The sequence below is a fragment of the Nematolebias whitei genome, chromosome 20 (genome assembly GCF_014905685.2).
Source record: "Nematolebias whitei isolate Nwh7 chromosome 20, NemWhi1, whole genome shotgun sequence".
In the NCBI taxonomy this organism is placed as follows: domain Eukaryota; kingdom Metazoa; phylum Chordata; class Actinopteri; order Cyprinodontiformes; family Rivulidae; genus Nematolebias; species Nematolebias whitei.
In genome coordinates, this window is record NC_056517.1 from 27,795,553 (window position 1) to 27,819,978 (window position 24,426).

Genomic DNA, 24,426 nt, shown 5'->3' on the forward strand with positions numbered 1-24,426 from the left:
TCATCCTCAAAGAAAACAGTTTCAGTCCTGTTAAAAATAATTAATCAAAATGTTCAAAAAGAGACTAGAAATATAAATCCCTTTGCAATAAGTGTCCACAATATGATTAAATGTCTTCAGCTGTAATATAAAGTGTGTTTCAGTAAAACCCGGCAGGCACAGTGTATCTCTTTCACACCGTCCTATGAAAAATCAAAGTGCGATAATATCACGTTGGGAGGAAGCATGTCAGTGGCAAGAACATGGAGATGTGCGAGTACAAAAAGGAACAATGTGATGGCACATTTTCTGTGAAATATCCGTTTCATGATGGAAGACACTCGGGCACAACAACAGTTAAATTAACACAAAAACTGTTTTGTGTAAAATCTGGACCAACCTCTAATTTCTTTATGATTTTCTTGCAAATGTTTTTGTAAGCATTTGTAGAGTTCTTAACACTTCCTGAAAGTCTTAAACACTGAATTTGCTTTGTTGTTATTTTTCTTCTTAAGAGGAATAAAGTAGTTCCTCGCTACTTCGCGATTTGTTTTTTACAGACTTGCTCTGTTGTGGTTTGTTTAAGTACCGTACAGTACTGCACATGTTTGTAATGTTTCCCCCACCCCCCAAAAAAATGTGCTGCCATTTTGTAGTTTTCTTTCATTAAGTCTTCACTGTTTTGCCAGTCTGAAGAACTACTTTACCCAGAAACCATCAGTTCACTTCCCAGAAGTCAACACTGCTTCCAACCGCTGCTTGCTGCAAATGGAGGGAAAGTTTTGCAACCAAAGTCAGAAGTAATGATAATAAGCTCACAGAACTGGCAGGAGGAAAGTATCAAATAATTCTGAAGATGAACTCATTCTTCAAGTTGTGTCTTCACTGCTGAGTAGCTGGGCTGCAGTTGATCTGGACTCAGTGTGACCCAGATCCTGGGAGTTGCAGGGACCAAACGGCTGCAGGCTTCAGCCTGGTTCTGATCGTGCAGTGCTGGTCCAGACCAGGCCAGAGGTGGTGGATTAAATCCTGGGCAGCCTTGCTCCTGGAGCACCAGTGGTGGGCTTCAGTCATGCTGCACTGGGACTTTTTTTTCATATATTGGGCCAGATGGACCTGAGTTGCTCCTGTTCTGCAGAACCCTTGCTAGTAAAATTTAGTAACATAGGTTGTTAAAATTATGTAGGTTTAAGAGTTTAGAACATTCCAAAAGTGTGGGAAGGGTTTCTAAAGCCTTAATATAAAGTTTCCTGTACTTGAACTTGAGCTTGGACTATATGCGCACAAATCTGGCCATTTTGGATCATCGAAAGTGCCAGCAGAACTCAAGGTTGACAAGAAATAACAGTCTGCCTGAAAAAAAAAATCAACAACGGTGGCTTATCTGAATCAGAGTCCCCCGTCCGGCCTCGAAGCAGGCTGACTTATCAAATTTCTCCTGGGATATGTGTAAAGTAAGAAAGCTCTGTCTATTGCAACCCTCCCTCCCCCCCACCCCCGACAAGAACTTCTGTGAATGCTTATCAGAGCTGTACCGGCTGACACCAACATCTTAACAGGACTATGGTGCTATTTGGAAATGCTTCCTGGACAAATCTCACCATCTTGTTGTCTTTAAATGTGCTTGCTGGTAGAGTTTTTTGATGTCTTAAATCATGTCCTGATAAGAACAAGGTGTGAAAATATATTTTTTGTTATACAACTACAATTTCCTCATGGCCTTTTCCCCTTTTCTATCGAAAAGAATATAAGGGGCCTCATCCTTAGGAGCGGCAGCAACGTGCACTCCGCCCATCTTTCGGACGACTGCATGAACATAATCTCACTGTACTTTGGTGCAATGATAATAAAGCTTATTCTGATTCCGTATCCCTACTTGATGGTTTTTCCACTTATCGCAGGGCTTCAGGGTACGAATCCCCCGTGATAAATGAGGGACTACTGTATACATTTTGTCAAACCACTCCTAACAAACTTATATATATATCTCACTCAAACATCAAGGAACAAACCAGTGTTGAGACAACACATAACCAAGAACCTAAATAAAATATTTTAAATAAGATCTTGAGACACTTTGACATGCTGCCACAAAGCAAAATATGTTATTTCCTGCAATTTTTCAAGTTGTAAAAACAAAAATAAAGTACATAAAGCGTGCCACAAACATAAAATTGCATCTATGAATTAAATTGATTTTCAAACAGATATTATCCACTGAAATATGATTTACCTCTCAGGGTTCTTGTAAAATGCTTGCAAATTTCCCCTTTTTGTTTAACTAAGACATCATTCAAATACTCTTTGGATACGTTGTTTCAAAGAGGGGGTAGTGGTAGCTCAGTGGTCAGTACTGCGGTCGTAATCCTGAGGCTGCAGGTTTGAGTCCAGGTTGGGTCAGGAAGGGTATTCAATATTCAGTTGCAAAATCTCTTGAGCGAGTTCGCTTGCTGAGGGGAGCAGTGGAACAAAAACAACAGCTTTTGTTTCATGGTGGCTTCTTTCTATTTTGTTCATCAAATTCATCAATTTCTTTGGACACACGTGGGCATTTTCGACTATTATCTCTTAGAAACTCATCTTTTTGGTGCAATAATACTATCCATCCATCCATTAACTTAGCCCGATTTTTAACTGGTACAGGCTATAGAGAGCACATCACGCCAGTTTTGGCCTCCCTGCACTGGCTACCCATTCACCTTCAGATCCATTTCAAAATTCTCATGTATGTTTTTAAATCACTGAACAGTTCCGCCCCATCCTATCTCACTGATCTTCTGCAGCCATATGTCCCACCGCGCTCTCTGAGGTCAGCAGACCAGATGCTTCTCTCAGTCCCAGAAACCCGTCGTAAGCTCAGAGGTGACAGGGCTTTCTCTGTTGCAGGTCCACGACTGTGGAATGAGTTGCCACTGAGTGTCCGGCAGGCTCCCACACTCTCAGTCTTTAAGTCTCGCTTGAAGACCCACTTCTATTCGCTTGCCTTTAACACGGTGTGATTTGTTTTGGTCCGGTCTGTTCTCTACTCTGTTGGCCATTTTAGTTAGCTTCTGCTGCTATTTGTATCTGTATTACTATTTTATGTTTTCCTGTCTGCTGTGCATGTTTGGTTCTTTTGTACAGCACTTTGGTTGGCCTTGTTGCTGTTTTAAGTGCTATATAAATAAATTGGTATGGTATGGTATGGTATTAACTTCCGCTTATTCCGAAATCGTTTTGCGGGGGCAGCAGCTTGAACAGGGAAGCCCAGACATCTCTTTCCACAGCCAGCTCTTCTGGGAGGATTCCAAGGCATTCCCAGGCCAACCGAGAGACGGTCTCTCCAGCGTGTCCTGGGTCTTCCCTGGGGTCTCCCCCCAGTCTGACATGCCCCAAGCACCTCCCTAGGGAAGCGTCCAGGGGGCATCCTTACCAGATGCCCGAACCACCTCAACTGGCTCCTCTCGATGTGGAGGAGCAGCCCTGGCAGAGTCCAATAATACTATTTAATTTCTATTAAATTGAGATATCTTCGGTATTTAACATACAAACCGGATTCCAAAAAAGTTGGGACACTAAACAAATTGTGAATAAAAACTGAATGCAATGATGTGGAGATGGCAAATGTCAATATTTTATTCGTAATATAACATAGATGACAGAACAAAAGTTTAATCTGAGTAAATGTAACATTTTAAAGGAAAAATATGTTGATTCAAAATTTCACAGTGTCAACAAATTCCAAAAACGTTGGGACAAGTAGCAATAAGTGGCTGGCAAAAGGAAATTGAGCATATAACGAACAGCTGGAAGACCAATTAACACTAATTAGGTCAATTGACAACATGATTGGGTATAAAAAGAGCTTCTCAGAGTGTCAGTGTCTCTCAGAAGCCAAGATGGTAAGAGGATCACCAATTCCACCATTGTTGCGCAGAAAGATAGTGCAGCAATACCAGAATGGTGTTACCCAGCGTAAAATAGCAAATACTTTTAAGTTATCATCATCAACCGTGCATAACATCATCAAAAGATCCAGAGAATCTGGAACAATCGCTGTGCGTAAGGGTCAAGGCCGTAAAACTCTACTGGATGCTCGTGATCTCCGGGCCCTTAAACATCACTGCACCTCAAACAGGAATGCCACTGTCAAGGAAATAACAGAATGGGCTCAGGAATACTTCCAGAAAGCATTGTCAGTGAACACAATCCACCGTGCCATCCACCGTTGCCAGCTGAAACTCTACAGTGCAAAGAGGAAGCCATTTCTAAGCAAGCTTCACAAGCTCAGACATTTGCACTGAGCCAGGGGTCATTTAAAATGGAGTGTGGCAAAATGGAAGACTGTTCTGTGGTCAGATGAGTCACGTTTTGAAGTTATTTATGGAACACTGGGATGCCATGTCATCCGGACCAGAGAGGAAAAGGATAGCCCAAGTTGTTTTCAACGCTCCGTTCAGAAGCCTGCATCACTGATGGTATGGGGTTGCATGAGTGCTTGTGGCATGGGCAGCTTGCATGTCTGGAAAGGCACCATTAATGCAGAGAACTATGTTCAGGTTCTAGAACAACATATGCTCCCATCTAGACGTCATCTCTTTCAGGGAAGACCCTGCATTTTTCAACACGATAATGCCAGACCACATTCTGCAGCAATCACAACATCATGGCTACGTAGGAGAAGGATCCGAGTACTGAAATGGCCAGACTGCAGTCCAGATCTTTCAGCTATAGAGAACATTTGGCGCATCATAAAGAGGAAGGTGCGACAAAGAAGGCCCAAGACGATTGAACAGATAGAGGCCTGTATTAGACATGAATGGGAGAGCATTCCTATTTCTAAACTTGAGAAACTGGTCTCCTCTGTCCCCAGATGTCTGTTGAGTGTTGTAAGAAGAAGGGGAGATGCCACACACTGGTAAAAATTGACTCGTCCCAACTTTTTGGGGATTTGTTGACGCCATGAAATTAGGAAACAACAGATTTTTCCCTTAAAATTATACATTCTCTCAGATTAAACTTTTGATCTGTGATTTGTGTTCTATTCTGAATAAAATATTAGATGTTGGCAACTCCACATCATTGCATTCAGTTTTTATTCACAATTTGTTTAGTGTCCCAACTTTTTTGAAATCCGGTTTGTATATTAAACATAATAAACAGGAACATATTGTATCTTTGCATCAAGCTGCTGGTAAGATGGGCTAAAATATCAATTGAATTGGTTATTTGTTAAGTTATCTTTTTATATTGAACCTACATTGCAAGAGTACCACCATCTGCAGCTCCTCTCTTCAAGATGACCACTAATTGCCACCAGCTGTTGACCATCTGACAATAAAGACATAATAAATGACAATAAAGAATCTCAGACTCTGATCTATGAGAGTCACCACTACTTAAGGCTGCAGTCGAGTGCTACTCTCCGCTGGAGCATTATACTTTTCCATGTTATCCTCCCTCCTTGGGTCCTGTCCAGTCCTGGTTCTGCTTTGGTTCTGTTCCTGGTTCCTCGCGCCTTGCCCTTCAGCCACTTGCCTGCCTGACCTGCCCTGCCTGATCCTCCATCTCTGGAACACTTTTCTGGATTACCTCGATGCTCCACCTCAACGTTCAGACCTGGGTTCTAGGAGTGCACCTGTAAATACTATCACCCACTGTATATAATAAACACTGTTAAACTTTTATCTTGGAGTCTTGTCTCGTCCCGGGTCTTGTGCTAATCTGGGTTCCCCGAGATCATTACATACATTGGTTCTTCACTTGATTTAAGTGTCTTTACATGTATATAAGAACTATTCATATGTCTGTATCAAGTGGCTTAAAACAATTAAAATGGTAGCCAATGTCTTGTGGGTAAAAAAGCCAAAACTATGCCAATCAATAGATTATCCTAACCCTAAAATCTGAATGGCTACAAACACCCAGACTATAAACAAAGAGATGCAAAATAAGCACAAAAACAATAAACAACAATATGCAAATATAACTCGCAAAAGATTAAAAACAAGAAATTGAACAAACAAAGCAATGCAAATCACAAATCTCCCCTGCATTTTGCATCCCATTTAGACTATCTTGTTTCAATGGAGGGCAGCATGGTGGCGCAACTGGTAGAGCTGCTGCCTCTCAGCGAGCACATCCTTGGCTCAAACCCTGATCCAGGGGCCTTTTTGGGTGGAGTTTGCATGTTCTCTCCGTGCTTGCGTGGGTTTTCTCCAGGTACTCCGGTTTCCTCCCACAGACCAAAAACATGCATGTTAGGCTGATGGGTAACTCTAAATTGTCCCTAGGTGTGAGTGAGAGAGTGAATGGTTGTTTGTCTCGTTTGTCTCTATGTGGCCCTGTGATGGACTTGCGACCCGTCCAGGGTGTACCCCGCCCCTCACACAATGATTGCTGGACATGGGCACCGGCGACCCCCGTGACCCAAAATGGAATAAGCGGGTAAAGATAATGGATGGATGTTTCGATGGATGCTTTCTGATGGCTAGAGCAGTCACAGTGTCAGTCCATGATTTTGATTTAATAATACAACGCTAAACGAAACATTATCGCCCCTTATTCAGTTTATTTTAAATGCACAGAAAACTTAAATTGCCAACACATCAAACAGACAAATGAGTAGTTTGTATGTTTTTTCATAGATCTGCATCTTGTTGTTTTGGCGGAGAGTAAAACAATTTGTTTCCTACTAAACACTAGGCCAAGTCATGAGGCCAGTAAATCCTAAAATTAGATTATCCTAAACTCGATGCAGACCTCATGAAAATCAGCTGAAAGGTCCTGACCGGTCTCTTATAACCAGCTGAACAGTTTCACTCTACAGTAAAAATGAAATATTTTATGTTTTATGCATTTTCATGGATTAATGCCTCCATAGAATGAACCTGCCATCATCATATTTGACTAAAAGGTTAGTATTAACACACTGACACTCAGCTCCTGGTTTACTACATAATTGATAGAGAAACTGGGCTAAAAATGTCTGACCTTGTTTCATCAGATTCAACTTATTTTGGTTTGATGATCATTCCATCAATTTTTGTACATTTAATTGCTTTGTCTTTATGTCGTATTCATAGTAGGTCATTGAGTCCTTTAGTCAAAAGTTGCTTCTGTCTGGTCATCATACCATAAAAGTCTGATTGACGGAGTGTCAAATCAATGTTTCTTTCTCTTCACAAAGGAACAGAGCTTGGAAATGTGATCCAAACAACATCAGTAAAGAACATTTCAGTTTACAATACTTTCAGATTTACCAATATCTCCTTGAATTCTTTTTTAACTGTATTTTAACTTCTATGTTTACATGCACAATTTTTTTTGTTGACCAGATTGAAATGTTTTCAGATTAAATAATTCAAATGTATCATTTACATGGACACAATCTGTTCATGACGAGTGTTTACATGTAGCGGGCTTTGTTCTGAACAGCAGTACTGACATGCGCAGCGTGGTAAACTCTCCTTAAAAAAACACAGAAGAAGAAGTTCTACTTCTGGTTTACTTCCGGGATGAACATAAACAAACCTGAGTACCCAAAATGGACCCGCTACAGGTTTTAATGATGGTGGAGACGTTACTACACTCCCTGACTGAGCTACAGGTAATACAGATCATTTTGAGCTCTTTCAAAGTTTCTAGAAGAAATACTGTCGCTCACCGACCAGTTTTGCTTCCCCGACATGCTAATATTATTAACCCGTTTCGTTCTGATCACAAATTATTTCGGATCACGCTGAATAAACAAAAAATAACCCGAACGGGGTGTTGACATGACGCGTTTTTATTCCGAACGGCCGTTTGATCCAGTTACTTATGTCCATGTAAACATAGTATGTCTTGACACATTTCTGCATCAGAGTTTAATGAATAAATCTGTCCTGCCATATAATATGCCATAAAATATCGGGGTGAATGCTAACTTTAACTATATTCATTGGTTTGTCTACATTAAAGGAATATTTTAATAAACAATTCATGTTTCAAAACCAAAAACATCCATGCTCAATAATCCAGGTACACAATCCAACAATTTTCAGTCAGGTCATCTGGACAGTTTCTTTTTTTGCTGAAACATTTCACCTTCCATCCAGAAGGCTTCATCAGTTAAGGAAACACACAACACAAAACTGATTCTTCCCCCAAACAGCCTACTCGAAAGGGGAACAAACCAGTTACGTATGTTGGTGCATAGATGGTGTCTTTGGAAGGTGAAACATTTCAGCAAAAAAAGAAACTGTCCAGATGACCTGACTGAAAATTGTTGGATTGTATACCTGGATTATTGAGCATGGACTTTTTTGGTTTTGAACCAGTTTGACATGACTGTCGACGAGGAAGAGGGCCGGCAACATAGGAGGGGGCGTGCCAAAGACACCATCTTAGCACCAACATAACTGGTTACTTCCACTTTGGAGTAAGCTGAAAATTGTTGAATTCATGTTTCAGCTTTTGTTTTATATTCCATCAACAATATCAAGTGTTAGAGCAAAATATGGCCACATTCACATGGGTCAGTAATTGCAGGTGGATAATAGAGTCCACAAAAAAACAGGCATGCAGCCCTCCAGTGGCAAAATTAACATGCAAAGTTATTTTGGCTGTCAAGAAATGGTGCTACTCACAACACCCCATTTAGAGAACAAGGAACAAAAATAAAAATAATAAAAATCACAGTAATTGAAATAAAGCAGAAATGGTTGTTAAATGCTATGAACTTATATTGCACAGGGCTGAGAAGCAAAGTAAAAAAAGCAACAACAACATACAAACTTTGACCCTTGCAGATTTGGTCTTAGAAAATCTTAAAATAAATGATTTTATGTCTAGTGGCTTCCTCCGGACTAGGTGTTTTGAAGCTTGAGAGCCAATCATTTTTTGCCTAATGGTAAAATCTTCAGTATTTAGGAATAAAACTGTAGCTACCTGAGGTCTAATTTGAGACAGTTTTATTGGGACTGAAAACAAAATATCTAAAGGAATAAAGCTGGAAAAAACTAATTTCAATAGACTGTGACAAAACCCTCATTTGTCAGCTTGAATAACTAAAGATTTGTTGTTTTGTGTGTTATGAGTATTGTGTTTCAGTGCATGACTAAGTATTTTTATTCTTCAACTAAAAGGAGTGAAAGGATACTGATGGTCCAGACGGTGCCAGAGGCTCCATGTTGCATCTGGCCTCTCTGAAAAAACCTGTGGACCACAAGAGAAACCATATTAGTTTTTGTCACGCCGAGACCCTCTGAAGTGGCTTACAGATACTGTGAAAACCTGCTCTCCTTTAAGACCTGTGGACCACATCTAATGACCCACGCTTGCACTCGTATAGGAAATTCCTGATCTCATAAACTGTCAGGTCCCAAAAGATTCATTTCCGCTAAAGACCACACCTCTAAATGTCCTGGACACACATCGTGGCAAGGTTATATTCAACCATTTACATAATGAAGAGCCTTAAAGCTTGGCCTTACCTCATCCCAGCTTTCATTATTTGTCCACTCAACGTTAACAAGATTCACAGATTCAGAACGTGCAGATAAAAGTCACGTCAAAGAAGATTAAAGGGGAGCTACTTGGTTTGCATTGATGGTGAATGAAAGGGTTGTATACGGGTGACACAAAAAAACATTAGCTGAGCTGGCAAGGATGTAGTACACATAGTAAGTTATAAAACGGCAAGGTGCAGTTCCTCCTCTTGAACTCTCTTTACTTTGATATTAGGCGGAGTAAGAAATAAACAGAAACAAGATGAAAGAAGCTGAACAGATCATGTACTATAAGAGAGAGACAGTGGTAGGCCTTTAACAGCTTGTACACTACATAATGGTATACTGTATCTTTGTATTGCTGGGTACTGTTTGTGCAAATACATAGATAAAAAATTTTGTTTATCAGGAGGTACAAGCTTTGAATACTGTATGGATACTATTGGAACTTAATGGTAAATAGATTGTACTTATATAGCACCTTTCTAGACACTCAAAGCTCTTTACACTACAATCTGTGTCCTCATTTGCCCATTCATACAGCACTCTACTAGATCTCTACAAAGACTAATCAGTGCTTTATCACATTCATACACCGATGGGACACACATCGGAGGTAATGAGGGGTTCAGTGTATTGCCCAGGGACACTTCGGCATGTGGCTGCTGGTGGAATCAAACCCCCAACTCTTGCAGTGAAGGATGACTACTCTAGCCACTCAGCCACAGCCGCCACAATAATTAATGAAAACTTAAATTAAAATTTAATTAGTAAAAACAATAATTGTTTAACTAAGGCCAGGTAAATGGCAAACATGGCTGTATTGTTTGTCTTCTTTGACTAGTCTTAAATATTTCACAGGAGATTACTATAACAGGTGATTATGGACATGTTAATGTGTTAATTAACAATTTCCTGGACAACTCCATTCCCCCCCTGCCCTTCATACAATGATAGCTGGAAATGGGCACCAGCAACTCCCACGACCAAGAAAGGAATAAGCGGGTAAAGATGATGGATGGATGGACTTCAATTTTTCAGTCTAAAAAAAGTTACATATTCCAGCCTCATGTCAGTTTAACTTTACAGACACTTCCCTTCTGATCTCCTAAACATTTTTTCTAATTATTTTTAAACATATTTCTGTTTTGGAGGGAGTGGTGGTGCAGAGGTTAGAGAAGGTGGGCTTGTGATTGGAAGATCTTTGGATCAACTACCAGTACCGACAACATCAAAATGTGGGTGGGATAGCTGAAGCAGCCACACCTGCCTCCACCCTCATTTGTCCTGCTCTGGGCCCTTGAGCAAAGCCCTTAACACCCATCTGCTCCCCCGGGCACCCTAGATGGCAGCTCTCTGCTCCACACAGAGGGCTGTGGCAGCTTGGTGGTCTGTGGTTGCGTCAGGAAGGGCATCTGGCAAAAAAAAAATTGCCATATTTCCGTGCGACTTAGTTTGCTGTGGCGACCCCTGAAGAAGAGAGCAGCCAAAAGAAAAAAAACAACAAAAAACATATTTCTCTTTTAATGCTGCTCCTAAAAAAACACGGAGTTTTTATGACATCAGTTAAGTTCAAATTCCAATGTAAAATATGCTTTAGTCCAAACATCATGGCCATTGTATTAGATTTAAATTACTGTACAATTAAATATCACATTGGCTAGTTTTGTGACAATCTTGTTCCATGAGGTGCTCTTTAGAAGAACATTTGTGTAATGAAAGCTAATAAAAAAACTACAACTAATAATAAATATAAAATGTAACAGTAAAACCTTTAGATTAAAGTACATTTTATTACCATATAGGACAAAAAACAGTGAATAAAAAAACAAAACTTTTTATTTTACCTCAGAGGAATTATCGTGAGGATCCTCACCAGCCTCATCTTCTTCCACTCTGCAATTAAAAAGAAAAATATATAGTTAAACTTTGACTAATCGGAATAAAACAATAAAAAGGTCAAGTCACCAAGGGTTAGTCTGTTTGAAAAGTCAGTCTTCTGCAATCTGAAACTCTGCAATGAGGGCTGGAAGCCAGCTTTTAACACGGCTCAATTTGAACTTGACCTTTCAAACACTTTCATCAAAATCAGCCTCGTCTTCAACATCACACCGAGAAAATGTCAGCCGGGAAAACATTTGATGAATGACAAAACAGGGCCGCAATTGTGCTTGATACGCTACATGGCTGCTGTGATTATCCTGTCGAGGTGTGGGGCTCTTATGAAGCAGCAGAGCTGGGAGGGGGAGGCCGACTGGCTGCCGGCAGACTCTGAAGTGAAATAAGGAGACAAAGCCATTTCTAACAAGGCTCATTCAAGGTAATTGTAACTAGGAAAAAAAGGCACAACCATTGTTTTGTTGTGTGAAATGTCTCACAATGCACAAATAAAAGAAAAAGGCAGTGAATGCACGTTCCTACAAGTCTGCAGTTAACGCTACAACTTAGCGTTTGTTGCTCAAGTCCCTTCCTGATGCAATATGTCACTGAGGCTTTTGCAAGTGATGACACAAAAGGCTTTTATTCTAAACAGAGGCCTTGTTGCAGTAACAGCTCTGCACATTCTCATCAGCATAGAATCCTGCATCTATTTAACCGTGTGCAGAGTTTCGCCTTGGCTGATTTCACTCCACAATGCAACACTTTGTTTGCTCTGAATTTGCTTTAATTTCTCCCCCTCAAATTATTGTTCCTCCTCCTGTTTTGCATCTCAAATTTCAATATTCTCTCAGTACTGAGCACAATGGAGACTGTTTTGTGCTATGCAAATACTTGGGTGTGAGAAATGCCTAATTTGACTGTGATTGTTCTTTATTTGAGCTTAGGTTTGAGAGATATTCCAACAAACCATTAATGACCAAGCGTTTTTTTTGTTTTTACTACATGTCTTGTCTTTATTTAATCTGTTCACTCAGTTTTTCTGTTTCTTCGTTTTTATTCTCCTGACTTGCTGTAGGGGAAAAAAAAAAAAAATATATATATATATATATAGAATTTTAAAAAATAGCAATGCAAAATGCTATTTTTCAGAAATTCTTCCCAGTCACACTTTACAGCTCTCCTACAACATTATCTGCTTTGTTGTAATTTAACTCCATTTTTATTTTCCCAAATCCATTTTCACCTTGCAGATCACTCTTCAAATCAATCCAATTCAAAATACTTTATTAATCCCAAAGGGAAATTAAATGTTGTAACTCATCATCCTGGTTTCATTAAGAGATGTTCTCGATGCGGTGGGAAGGAAGAATCTGCAGCAGTCTGTCCTGCAGCTGATCTGAAGAAACTGGCTGCAGATGCTGATCCGTCCACCCTCGTCCACACTCGAGCACCTCCGCCAGGTAGACGGAGATGCATCCACGGCACCTCCTTTACAACTCATTTGGGATTTGGCGCTGTATTTGAGGTAATATTTGAGCTTTGAGATGTTAATCAGCTGCTCCCGGTTGTAAAAACTACCTTGTAGTCATGGTTATGCTTCATAACAAATGTCCAAAAGTAAAAAGGTTTCAGTAAAAATCCTTCCAGCTGCACAGCATCCGATACCAGACAAAGTAATCATCCAATAAAAGCCATTTACATCCAGAAAAAATAGGAAATAAAGTTTTTAAAAGCAATATCCCAGAATGAAGTAACAGCTACTCCAACATGCAGCCACCTCGAGCAGCACAATTCTAGAAATCCTGCTTTCATCACACTTCCTTTTAATTTTATATCTTCTCTCCCACCTTAATCTCTCCACTTCCCTATTCATTCTTCCCTTATCACACAGCCCTATTCTTCTTTCCAGCAGAACAGTGAAAAGGGGCTTGAAATTGTTGTTAAATTGCACAGCAATTTTGGTAAATAGTTGCAAAAGATCTGTCATTTTTAAGCGCAGATTTTCTGGGTCAGTGCTGGAGCTGGTTGTTATGTTGCTGGGCAAATTGTTTTGGGATGTGGCAGGCTGTGACAGGCTCAAGCGGCTTGCCTTCAGCTGGTGGGATAGACTCCATGTCGACAAGTTCTGTCACCAAGCTGATGGAAAATAGGAAAAAGGCCAGTAAAGGTGTGGAAAAAACAGGAAGCTTTGGGAAAGAGAATAGATTGAGAAGATGCCAGGTTTTTGAACCACGATAGAGGATAATCTGCTGACTTGACAATGACAAAATGGGTTGCCACAAAAGCAATGAATCTGGAAAGATTGACAAGGAGACGAGACAAACCAGCTTGAAAGACATGGAGGCAAAAGATATGAAAGAGGCAAATAGAAAGCGGCATTCTCTATCATTGTCTGCGCAAGAGAGCAACAAAGAGACAACAAGGCAGGAGGGTGTTATTGTGGAGAACAACAGTCTGTTTGTGGAAAATATTCTGCTGCCAGTTTCCTCTCTGAGCCTCTCGTTTACCGTTTTGGGTTTTATATTAAATTGAGCTATATCATCACTGAAACCAAAGTTTGTATGTTCTGAAGTGGAACTCCGTAAAAAGATAATTAAGATTAGATTAATGAAAATAAAATATAAACAGCACTTAAATAACTATAAATCTTATTAGATTGGAGCTTTTTTAATTTAAGAACCACAATATCATGTTTTTGAGATTGGTGGAACCAAAATGCAAAACCCGAACTCAAAAAGAGACTTGAAAGAAAATTATTTATTAAACAACTGAAAGGCTGACATGGCTGCAAAAAAATCATTAAATGAAAAAAAGCACTAAAAGATTCAAGTGAGACGAGCAAGAACAGCTTACAAGGCACAATGCACAGACAAGACAGTGATAAGATGACAGTGATGGACAATGGCACACCTGGGGAAGACGATGAAGAATAGGCGACAGTGGGAGAGCCTGAACAGAACTACATGAGGGGAAAAACACTGGGGAAGATGGAAACACAGGTCAAACAAAATTAAAAAAAATCACAGAAAGCTACAATGAAAAACACAAAACAGACAGATCTTGACACACAGAATCCCAATTGAAAAGATCTAAACTATTAAACAAGAGAGCCTATTGTAACAAATGAGAAAAATCAGACAGCTTCAACGTAGCGACACAGCTGTGTAGGAAATACAGTTCAAGAGAGGTGAAAAGACAGAATGCTTTGCATAACTTCATATCTACTACAGGAAATAAGGGACTGCTATACATATGACAACTGAGCTCCCACAGAAGTCTGTGATCCTCCCAGTGAAAAATAAATACACAATGGAAGCATCTTGATCTCCTGCAATCTGCCTAGATGGTAAAGATTGAATCATCACCCCATCATCACTTTAACGCAAAAAAATCACCATACAAAATAATATTGACACAATTATAAAGGCATTTAGGATAGGAAAAAATGTAAATAAGCAAAAAGTACCTATGTGCAACTATAAACACTTTTTTGAAAACCAATATATTTATCAGGTCTGATGAAAAAGAGTAAGGGCAAACTGTTTCAGTCTCAGCTGATGAAATAGATGTGGTCATATGTGCAAATATATGTGTTCATGTTTCTCTATAGAAAATAATTTACATTCATTTATAATATTTAATCAATATTAAAGGGTTTAAACAAAGTAAATGTCATCTAAATACACTAAAAAACAAGATCCCTAAACTTAAATGGTGAAAGCAGCTCTTGTTAATAAACTTTTTAAAAAGAAGTTTCCCTTTTGAAAAATTCAGTGCAGCATGAAGTAAATGATGGCAACCTTCTATTTTCTTGGACTCATTCTGCTTTTTTTTTTTCCTGCTTGGAGAAAATTAAAAAAAAAATAGATGTGGGAACGTAGCATCTGACGTTAAAGACGAAGGAAATCAGAGCTTTACAGGGGATGTCTTTACTCAGAGGAAAGCTCTAAATCATCCTTAAAGTTTCTGCATCTCAAATCCCATTGGGTTGTTCCTCCCATGAGGGACTCAGTAAGACATAGGTTATTGTCATGTTTTTTGTATTATCTGTATTAGGATCGAAAAGTAATTAAAGCACATTGAAGACTACAATAAAAATTTGAATGTAATCTTGTTTATTAAAGGTATAACATTACTTCAAGTAAGCCACCTTTCATGTCAGAGTTTTAAACTAAGCTCTTTGGATGAAAAGGGATGACATATTAGTTTTTGTTGACTTCAAAAGTTAATCTGTAGATGCACATACATTTTTTTTTTGAGAGTTTCATTTAAATTCATTTAATGGGTCATCAGACATTTTGCCAACATAACAAACAACACATGCTCATGTGCACAAACGCACATGATTGGGCATGGACACAAACATTATCATTAATTTGCCTTTGCTGGTGGTAATAACATTTGCTTAAGATGTTAAATGTAAATTACATCTTGAGAACTGATTTAAATAAATTTGTTTAATTTTGTGCAGAACATGCGGCCATTGACCTACTAACACTAAAGGTACTATTATAAAGTACCTATTCCTAGTACTTGTAATAACAGTTAAACTCTGTTATGAACAGGAAAAAAAGACTACTTCTTGTCATCAGAGACTCTTAAGAGTTGTAACTGTCCAAATTTTTTTTAAAAACCCAAAACTGATCAAAACAAATCCAAAATTTAGAGAAGGTTTTATTTTATTTTATTTTTTTTTAATTTAGAGAAGTTCATCAATAAATGTAAAGACTACAACACTATACATGCTGTATTAGTAAAGTCATGACTGCTGCGGTCAGTGTTGTGCTGACAAAACAAATGTGAGTTTGCATAAAAAAAGAAGCTGAAGCACCAAAGAAGGAGGGTCAGACAATTTCAGGAAAACAACAGACTGTTCTTACTGTACAGTGCAAAATTGTGAACCCATCCCTCATTTCTTTAGAATACACATCTGCTGTCCTTGGATACATTAGCAAGTGTGTCAATGATGTCACCACCACCAGGACTATGAAGTTCTACCCGAACCAGAAACCCTGGCTGAATGCAGAGGTATATACCCTGCTGAAAACCAGGGATGCTGCCTTCAGGTCTGGCAACTCACAGGAACCGAGGAGGACAAGGAAAGAGCTGGATGCTGGTATTAAGCAGCATATGTACAGAGGATCTATGGACATTTCTCCTCACAAGACCCCTGGAACATGTGGAGGGGCATTAGAGCATTAGGACATCAGAGACTATAAAAGCAGATGTGCACAATGCCCAAGGGACCCGACATTGCCTGATGTTTTCAACAGATTGTATGCATGCTTTGAAGACCTGAACAGACCACCCAGCACAAGACTCACCTCACCACCAGAAGACGAGTTCCTCAGCATGACCTCAGCTGAAGTAAAGATACCTTCAGGAGGATAAATCTTCACAAAGCAACTGGCCCAGACAACATCCTGGGGAAGGTACTGAAAGACTGTGCTGATCAGCTCTGCGAGGTGCTGGCCAACATCTTTAACTCCTCCCTCACCCTGGCAACAGTTCCCACCTGCCTGAAGACAGCCACCATCATCCCAGTTTCTAAAAGCTCTGCAGTGACTGGTCTGAATGACTATCTACATCAAAGCATCAACATCAGTGAGGACCCTCATCAGTATGCATACCACAAGATTCAATCTACAGAGGACGCCATCTCCTCTGTGGTCCACACTGCTCTCACCCACCTGAAGCAGAAGGACTCCTACATCCATATGTTCTTTGTGGACTTCACATCTGCCTTCAACACCATGAGTACCCAGACCCTGATGGACAAACTACTCAAACTAGGACTAAGCCCCTCCATATACAAGTGGGCCCTGGACTTCTTAACAAACAGACCACAGTCTATGAGGATTCACAACTTCACCTCATCCACCATAACCCTCAGCACTGGCTCCCCTCAGGGCCATGTATTGAACCCTCTCCTATTCACTCTGCTCACATATGACTGTGCACCTAATCATCCAGGCTGTCGTATTGTAAAGTTTGTAGACAATACAGCAGTGGTGGAATGCATCACAAACAACAATATGTCCAGCTACAGGCAGGAGGTGGAAAACTTGGAAAGCTGGTGCAGGAAGAACAACCTTCACATCAATGCGAAGAAGACAAAGGAGATGGTTGTGGACTTGAGACGGAGCAACCCCCACCGAATATAGGAGGATCTGTGGTGGAACGGGTCTCTAGTTACAAGTTGGGTGTGCACCTGGATGACAATCTCAGCTGGGGCAACAACACCACCAGCCTGCTCAAGAAAGCTCATCAGAGACTCTACTTCCTCAGACGGCTGAGACGAGCTGGTCTGGGAAGCTCAGTCCTCACCTCCTTCTACAGGTGTGCAGTGGAGAGCATCATGTGCTCCAGCATCAACGTGTGGCATGGAGGCTGCACAGCTGCAGAAAGAAAAGCTTTGCAGAGAGTGGTGAAGGCTGCACAGAAGTCTTTTGGAGTCAGTCTCCCCACCATCACAAACATCTACACCTCCAGATGCAGGAAGAGGGCCACCTGCATCATGAAGGACCCCACTCACCCAGCACGCACACTTTTTGCCCTGCTCCCCTCAGGCAGACGGTTGAGGAGCATTAAGTGTAGAACCACTAGACTGAGGAACAGCTTCTAACCTGAGGTTGTTAGACTCATGAATATCTAACCGGAATAATCACGGTGTTGCTGCGGTGTTCATTTGTCTTCATCTGCTCACACAGACTCATGTTCGTGCTGCTGTTCGGCATATTGTTTTTGTACTACCAGTGCTTAGTGTATTTTTAGTTAACGTTTTTCTTAGTTCATCTTAGATCTTATTACTGTTTTATTTTTATATTTTATACTTTTGTTGGATGTAAGTGGGAACCTGTGTAAATAATTTTGTTCCACCACATGTACCACATGTGGTGCGTATGACAAAGAACCTTGAATCCTAATTGGCTTTTCTAATGTTTGTGAATGTATTTGTACAACTTTGAGACAACTTCTGTTGTGACTTGGCACTACAGAAATAAACTGAATTGAAAATAAACAGATCACAGGAGTTAATAAATGTAATTAAAGTTAAATAACAATAGGAGTTTCTTTTTTTTTGTGTGTTTCAAATGTGGAGTATAAGCGACGTCTTTTATTTCAGTACTGAATGTATGTTTGAGGTCCTAACGGCAGGCTTTTTGAGAGGCAGAGCTATACAGGAGTCCTGATGCATGAAGATCTTGTTTCCTCACAGTTTCAACTTAATAAAGACAGAAAACAAAGAACAATACAGGATTGGCTTTCATTCCTGTTTGGCTTTAAAACAAAACCACTCATACATGACTAAATCTCTTACTGCTAGATGTGGGTCAGTCTACAGAAACCTCAGCTGAAAAAAAAACACTTGTCTCTGAAGCTTTAACCTCAATTCCACATGACTTGAGCTGGTGTAAAAATAAAATTGGCAGAGCAGAGAGAGAAAGAGTGAGCGTGTGTAAAGTTCAGGTTATCAGATGTGTGAAAATGTGCGATATTAGCAAGCTGTGCAAAGCATTTATTTTAGTGGTTTATAAATCCTCTGGTGGTTATCAATGTTAAAAACAAGTTCCGTCTTAAAGTACGCTGATGTACAATCACCCACTCAACACATGTCCAAAAATCTGCTTGTTCTTTCTTTTGTCAGCACTGAGCTTCAGGGTGAGGAAGGCCAAAAATAAGTTTGGATAATTAACTTGGACACTGTACCATCTCTAGATCTGAAAAAAGGAAGCCATAGGTATAGATCTTTTAAAACATTTAATTTCAAATTATTCTGTAATTCAATTGTGTTTTGCGTTGAAGACAGGTTCATTGGCATCGTGCTTATGTTAAACCTAAAGCTTTCAAAGTCAGTGTTGGCTTTATTCCTTGATCTAGAAAAACTAGAGCTGATTTAAAGAAAAGCGTGAGAAAAAAATATTTCAAGGGAAAAAATAATTGACAAATATTCATGTTGACTTTGACTTTAAAGAACTGCACAACAGTAAACCCAGTGTATTTATATCTTCACACCATCTTTAAGGAAAAGTTAGATGCTAAAATAAGCAATTGCTTTCTTGCAGGGAGAAAAGATTAGTAGATCAATACCACTTTACAGTCTGTGAACTAAATATACCAAACCACAGGCAGCAGGCGGGCAGGCTATAACATAGAGAGAAAAACAACTGACCATTAGATATCACTGCTGTATCTAAGCAGCTTCTATTAGGCTCAAATGTAACACTTTATGACTTAAAGTAAAATGTATAAACAGCTATGATTGTGTTTCCCTAGATTCAAAGCTAATCTGATCGGCAGATGTAATGTTTATGTTTTATACACACTATTGCAGACTAATGAGTAGTGAGCCTAATTATCAAAGTCAGAAGCAAATAAATTTAAGACATCTCACTAAACAGAAAACAGATTTATTGTTGAGTGATGCAGGTCTCTCATTAAGCCTCTACACTGCGGCAAAATGCCATTATAGATGATTTGCTTGTAAAAAAAAAAAAAGCACTATATAAAAAAAAATGTCAAGGAATGAAATACAGAAAAAACAGAATACTCATCTAATGCATACAAGGCAGTAATGTAAATATTTATAAAATTAAACCGACATGTTTGGACTAGCCATTAGCTTAATTACTAATGTATTAAAACATTTCAATCTCAAAAAATGTCGCATGTGTTCATGCAATCACTATTTTACAAACCTTTACATTGCCATTAATTGTGAGTTGCATTCATTCATTCAACCTTTATTTAGACAGGTAAATCCCATTGAGCCTCGAGGACTCATTTACAAGAGACCTGATAACATGGTTATAATATAACATGGTTATTTGAGGAAAATGTTCATGGTATATATATTCAAGAGTCCCCCAGGCTGCACCTGAAATGCTACAACTAGCTGCCACTGCTGCTCTTTGTGCTTACAAACAACAATAGAAATCTGTACCACTGCAAAAACCCTAATGTAAATGTTTATGAAATAACATTTTATAAGTGGTTGTGAAATTTTCTGAGTTCTTTAAGGCAGCAGCAATCTATTTTTGCCTTGGACCCTCCTGGACCTGCTTGGAATAGCTGTGAGATCACTAGTTTTGTCAGATTTAAATTTAGTTTCTCTAACTTGAAGTTGTATAAAGAGCCATCTACAACAGGTAAGATATTAATTACTTATAACCTCACAGAACCCCACTTAAAAAGATTTGAACTACTGCTCTGCATGTCACAAGTTAGTGTAAAAAAGATACTACAAATAATCTGAAACAGCTCAAGTCTTGTTTTAGCAATTTTCATCCACTTATTAGTCAGCCGCTGAACGGTGTTTTTATATAATACGGATAAATGGAGAAAATTGTTGCAACTAGAAGGTCTTGTTATGCATCCCTGTCTTATTTTTCATTTATGTATTTGCAATGTTTAAAATGTAAGAGTCCTCAAATAGAATGAGAGCTGACCCATTACCTGAAAACCATATGACTTTTAACCAAAACATCATGACTTTGAATAAAGCTTATAAGAAATGTTGGGCTCAGTAGGTGAAAGATGGGGTGCAAGGAATTAATACCACTCAGGAAAACAAACGATGTGGTGAGGTCTGGAAAATATATAACGAAATTACAGGCCAGAAAAATAACAGCAGATCCATCCTGAAGGCCGATTCTCCAGCAGAACAAGGAACCTCAGGAAAAGTCGCTTTGAAAAGCTTCTTGCTCCTACAAAATCTCCAAGAACCAATGCTTCATTTAAACCAAAAACCATCATTACTAGTAAGAGTCCAATACGCACCCATGACTTCACAACATTTGAGCTAGATGAAGTACTAAAGAGTATTCCAAACGGCAAGGTAGCTGGATTAGATGACATTCCGGGTGAAGTGTGGAAGATTGGGGCACTAAAAGAACAGTTGCTACAAGTCTGCAATAAGACATTTTAATGTCGACAAACCCGAGATCTGGTCCAGAATTGGTATAGCCCCTATTCCCGAAAAAGGAAATCTGGGTCTCCCAGAAAATTTCAGAGGAATCAGTCTGACTTCAATTGCAGCTAAACTCTGCAACAAAATGCTACTAAAAGAGTGCAGGTACACACTGATCTTGTATTAAGGAACAACTAAAAAGGTTTTAGAGAAGGACGCTCTACAACAGCAAAGATTCTCGCTCTTCGATGAATCATTGATCAAGTCAAAGAACCTATCAGCCGTGCTCACATTTATGGATTTCAAAAAAGCTTTTGATACAGTTGACAGAAAAAAAAAAAGATCAAAATACAGTGGTATGCTAAAGCACTATGGTATTTCTGAAAAAAAAAACAAAAAAAAAACAGTCCAGGCCATAAGCATCATGTTTAACAACACATTTGCCAAAATGTTGTCTGCCAATGGTGAAACAGACTTTTTTGAGGTCCTAGCAAGGGTGCTACAAGGAGCCACACTTGCTCCATACCTTTTTATTATTGTGGTGGACTGTGTAATGAGGTGTACCCTAAATAACCATGAACATCTTGGCTTTACACTCAATAAAACTACTGCCAGGAGAAAATGCCATCCATAATACATCACCGCTGACCTCAAGGTTCATGCTCAATCACCCAGGTAAAAAATCCAACAATGTTCATTCTGGTCATCCAGACAGATGAAACAGACTGAAGAAGACTTGTGGATAAAATATCACAGGTGAGCCATACTTCAAGCGACTCCTCCTTACCGCCATGTCCTTCAGCTACTTGCTTCTGGCCGGTTGTGTGATAGAGAGAGCTCCTATATTCCTTTAGAAAAAAATGGCAATGCAAAATATAGCACCAGTGCCCTAAAAAAACAAAGAGGTGTAGTTATTGCTGAGCTGAGATTCGTACGGTCTTGCTATGATGATCTTGCCCACATGAGAGCAAACAAAACCAGAGATGGGGAAGACTGGGTCTGGGCTGAATGTGGCCGGTCCAGGTCAGACCGGGTTTTCCAATGCATAAGAGGCATTACTAAAACATAACACAAGAGATTAAATGGGTGTTTTACTCATCTACACACGCCCTCAATGTCAAATGGCAAGATGAGTTGGCAAACAAGGACCTTTACAGAGACCTCCCACCAGTATCAGAAGCGATTAAAATCAGACAATTTAATTTTGCTGCTCATGGAGCCAAGAAGGAACGTGTCAGTTGGGTTTTATTCTGGGAATCGGCAAATGGTCACAGAGGAAGAGGACGACCAGCAACATCCTACATCAACAGGCTGATGGCTGATACAAGACTCTCTGTGCCTGAAATGAAATTGGCCATGATGGATCGGAGCATATGGTGAGACATCTGTGAGGACCGAAAAGTAACTAATTTGCAATGTTAAGTTTTCTGGATATAAAAAACACATCTATGGCATAGAAGCTGACATGCATCAGTGTTTCAAAGTAATAGTATGGCACTCCAAGCATTTCAGCCAAGAATAGTTGTGAAAAAAACAGCGGTCTGTCACAGCCAAAGATGTTATTATCACACAGAATGTATTTCCTCTCGTGCTGTTCACCTGTATGTCACAGCACGACACCAGGATACAGCCTAAATATAGTGAGGTGGTGTTTGCAGAATGTGAAGCATGGAAAAATCCATCTGGGTAATATTTACTGCCCAAGGGAGTAAAAAGTGACACACAAATTAAAATCTGTCAAATGAGTTTGATATATTCTTTACCACACACAATGTTTCTTTAGGATTTAGGTGGAGAAATGGGTGATCCCAGTGAGTGTCTCTTATTCCTTTGGGGGTAAATGCTGAGACATTTGTTTTAAAGGACAATCAGTTTAAGTGCTACCAATTTAGTTACAGCCCTTTGCGTTACTATAAGCATTTGTTTTATGATTTTGTTCTTAATGCTAGCAAAACACTGTGAGAAGTTTGGTATACATTGCATTATCTTTGGATAGGAATACCAAGATGTTTATATTGGAAAAGTTTGAATATTTTGCTTCATTAAATTTACTATTGTATTTACAGTTAGTGATGTGTAGTTATTCTAAGACAGACCCATTAGTGGCTGTGAGAAAAGTAGACTAGAGGCTCGTTTTCTCACAGGATCAGTCAGGGCAAGCCTTTCCTGAATTTCTTCCAAACTGCAACTTGTTTAATGATCATTAATGACCCACAGAAAGTTGAAAACCATAATCTTTTCATGCTGCAATACTGCTTAATGGGGTGTGTACCACGTGTTTTGCAACCCTAAATAAGCATGTCTGTCCATGAACACCACCCAGTTTCAACCAACACTATCAATATCTCTGTTAATTTGTTATTGGTCTACAAACAGTCTGGTTTTTCAAACTTGAATGTTTTTGTGTGCATTTTCCACATCTTTACTCTTGCTAAAAATGCCCTTAAGACACAAACTGAAATGCTTCTATTTGACAAGTGATGAAACAAATGTCTTAAATCTGTGTGAGGTTGTCACTTATATGTGGTCATCTATTTTTTGCTGAGCATCAGTAGTTTTGTGCTGTCTCGTAGAAAGCTGAATAAGTACTGTACATCAAGAGGCTACTATTAAGACAAGCTTCTGGTAGATAAACACTACTGAGGCTCTAAAGTGCAAAACATGCTCCAAACCAAAAACAAAACAACACAGATAAGATAAGATACTTTTTTACATAGCCCATTTGCCCTTATCTATATAAACAATACAGTAGACCCTCGCTTACCGCGAGGGATCCCTCAAGCCCCGCAACAAGTGAAAAACCACGATACAGAAATATATGTGTGTGTGTGGGGCAGGTGTGGCTGAGTGGTTAGAGCAGTCATCCTCCAATGCGATAGTTGGGGAGGGGGTTTCGAATCCACCAGCAGTCACATGCTGAAGTGTCCCTGGGCAAGACACTGAACCCCTCATAGCTTCTGATGTGTGTCCCATCAGTGTATGAATGTGATCTAAAGCACTGATTAGTCTCATTAGAATGATTTGTTCCATTAGCTTTGTAGAGATCTAGTAGAGTTCTGTATGAGTGGGTAAATGAGGACACAGATTGTAGTGTAAAGCGCTTTGAGTATCTTGAAATAAGATAGAAAAGTGCTATATAAGTACAGTCCATTTACCATTACCATTTATCTTAAAAACGCTACATTT

The 24,426-nt window shown here is 39.4% G+C and overlaps 1 protein-coding gene across 1 annotated transcript in view; it reads right to left on the reverse strand.

Moving 5' to 3' along the window:
• Window positions 1-24,426, reverse strand: part of LOC119426522 (sodium/hydrogen exchanger 9-like) — a 137,415-nt gene that overhangs the window by 8,162 nt on the left and 104,827 nt on the right. The window contains exons 13-14 of the mRNA XM_037694087.1: window positions 11,297-11,345; window positions 9,101-9,156 (exon numbers count right to left, since the gene is read on the reverse strand). Of these exons, the coding sequence (XP_037550015.1) occupies window positions 9,101-9,156; window positions 11,297-11,345 (105 nt within the window). The remainder of the gene's footprint in view (window positions 1-9,100; window positions 9,157-11,296; window positions 11,346-24,426) is intronic.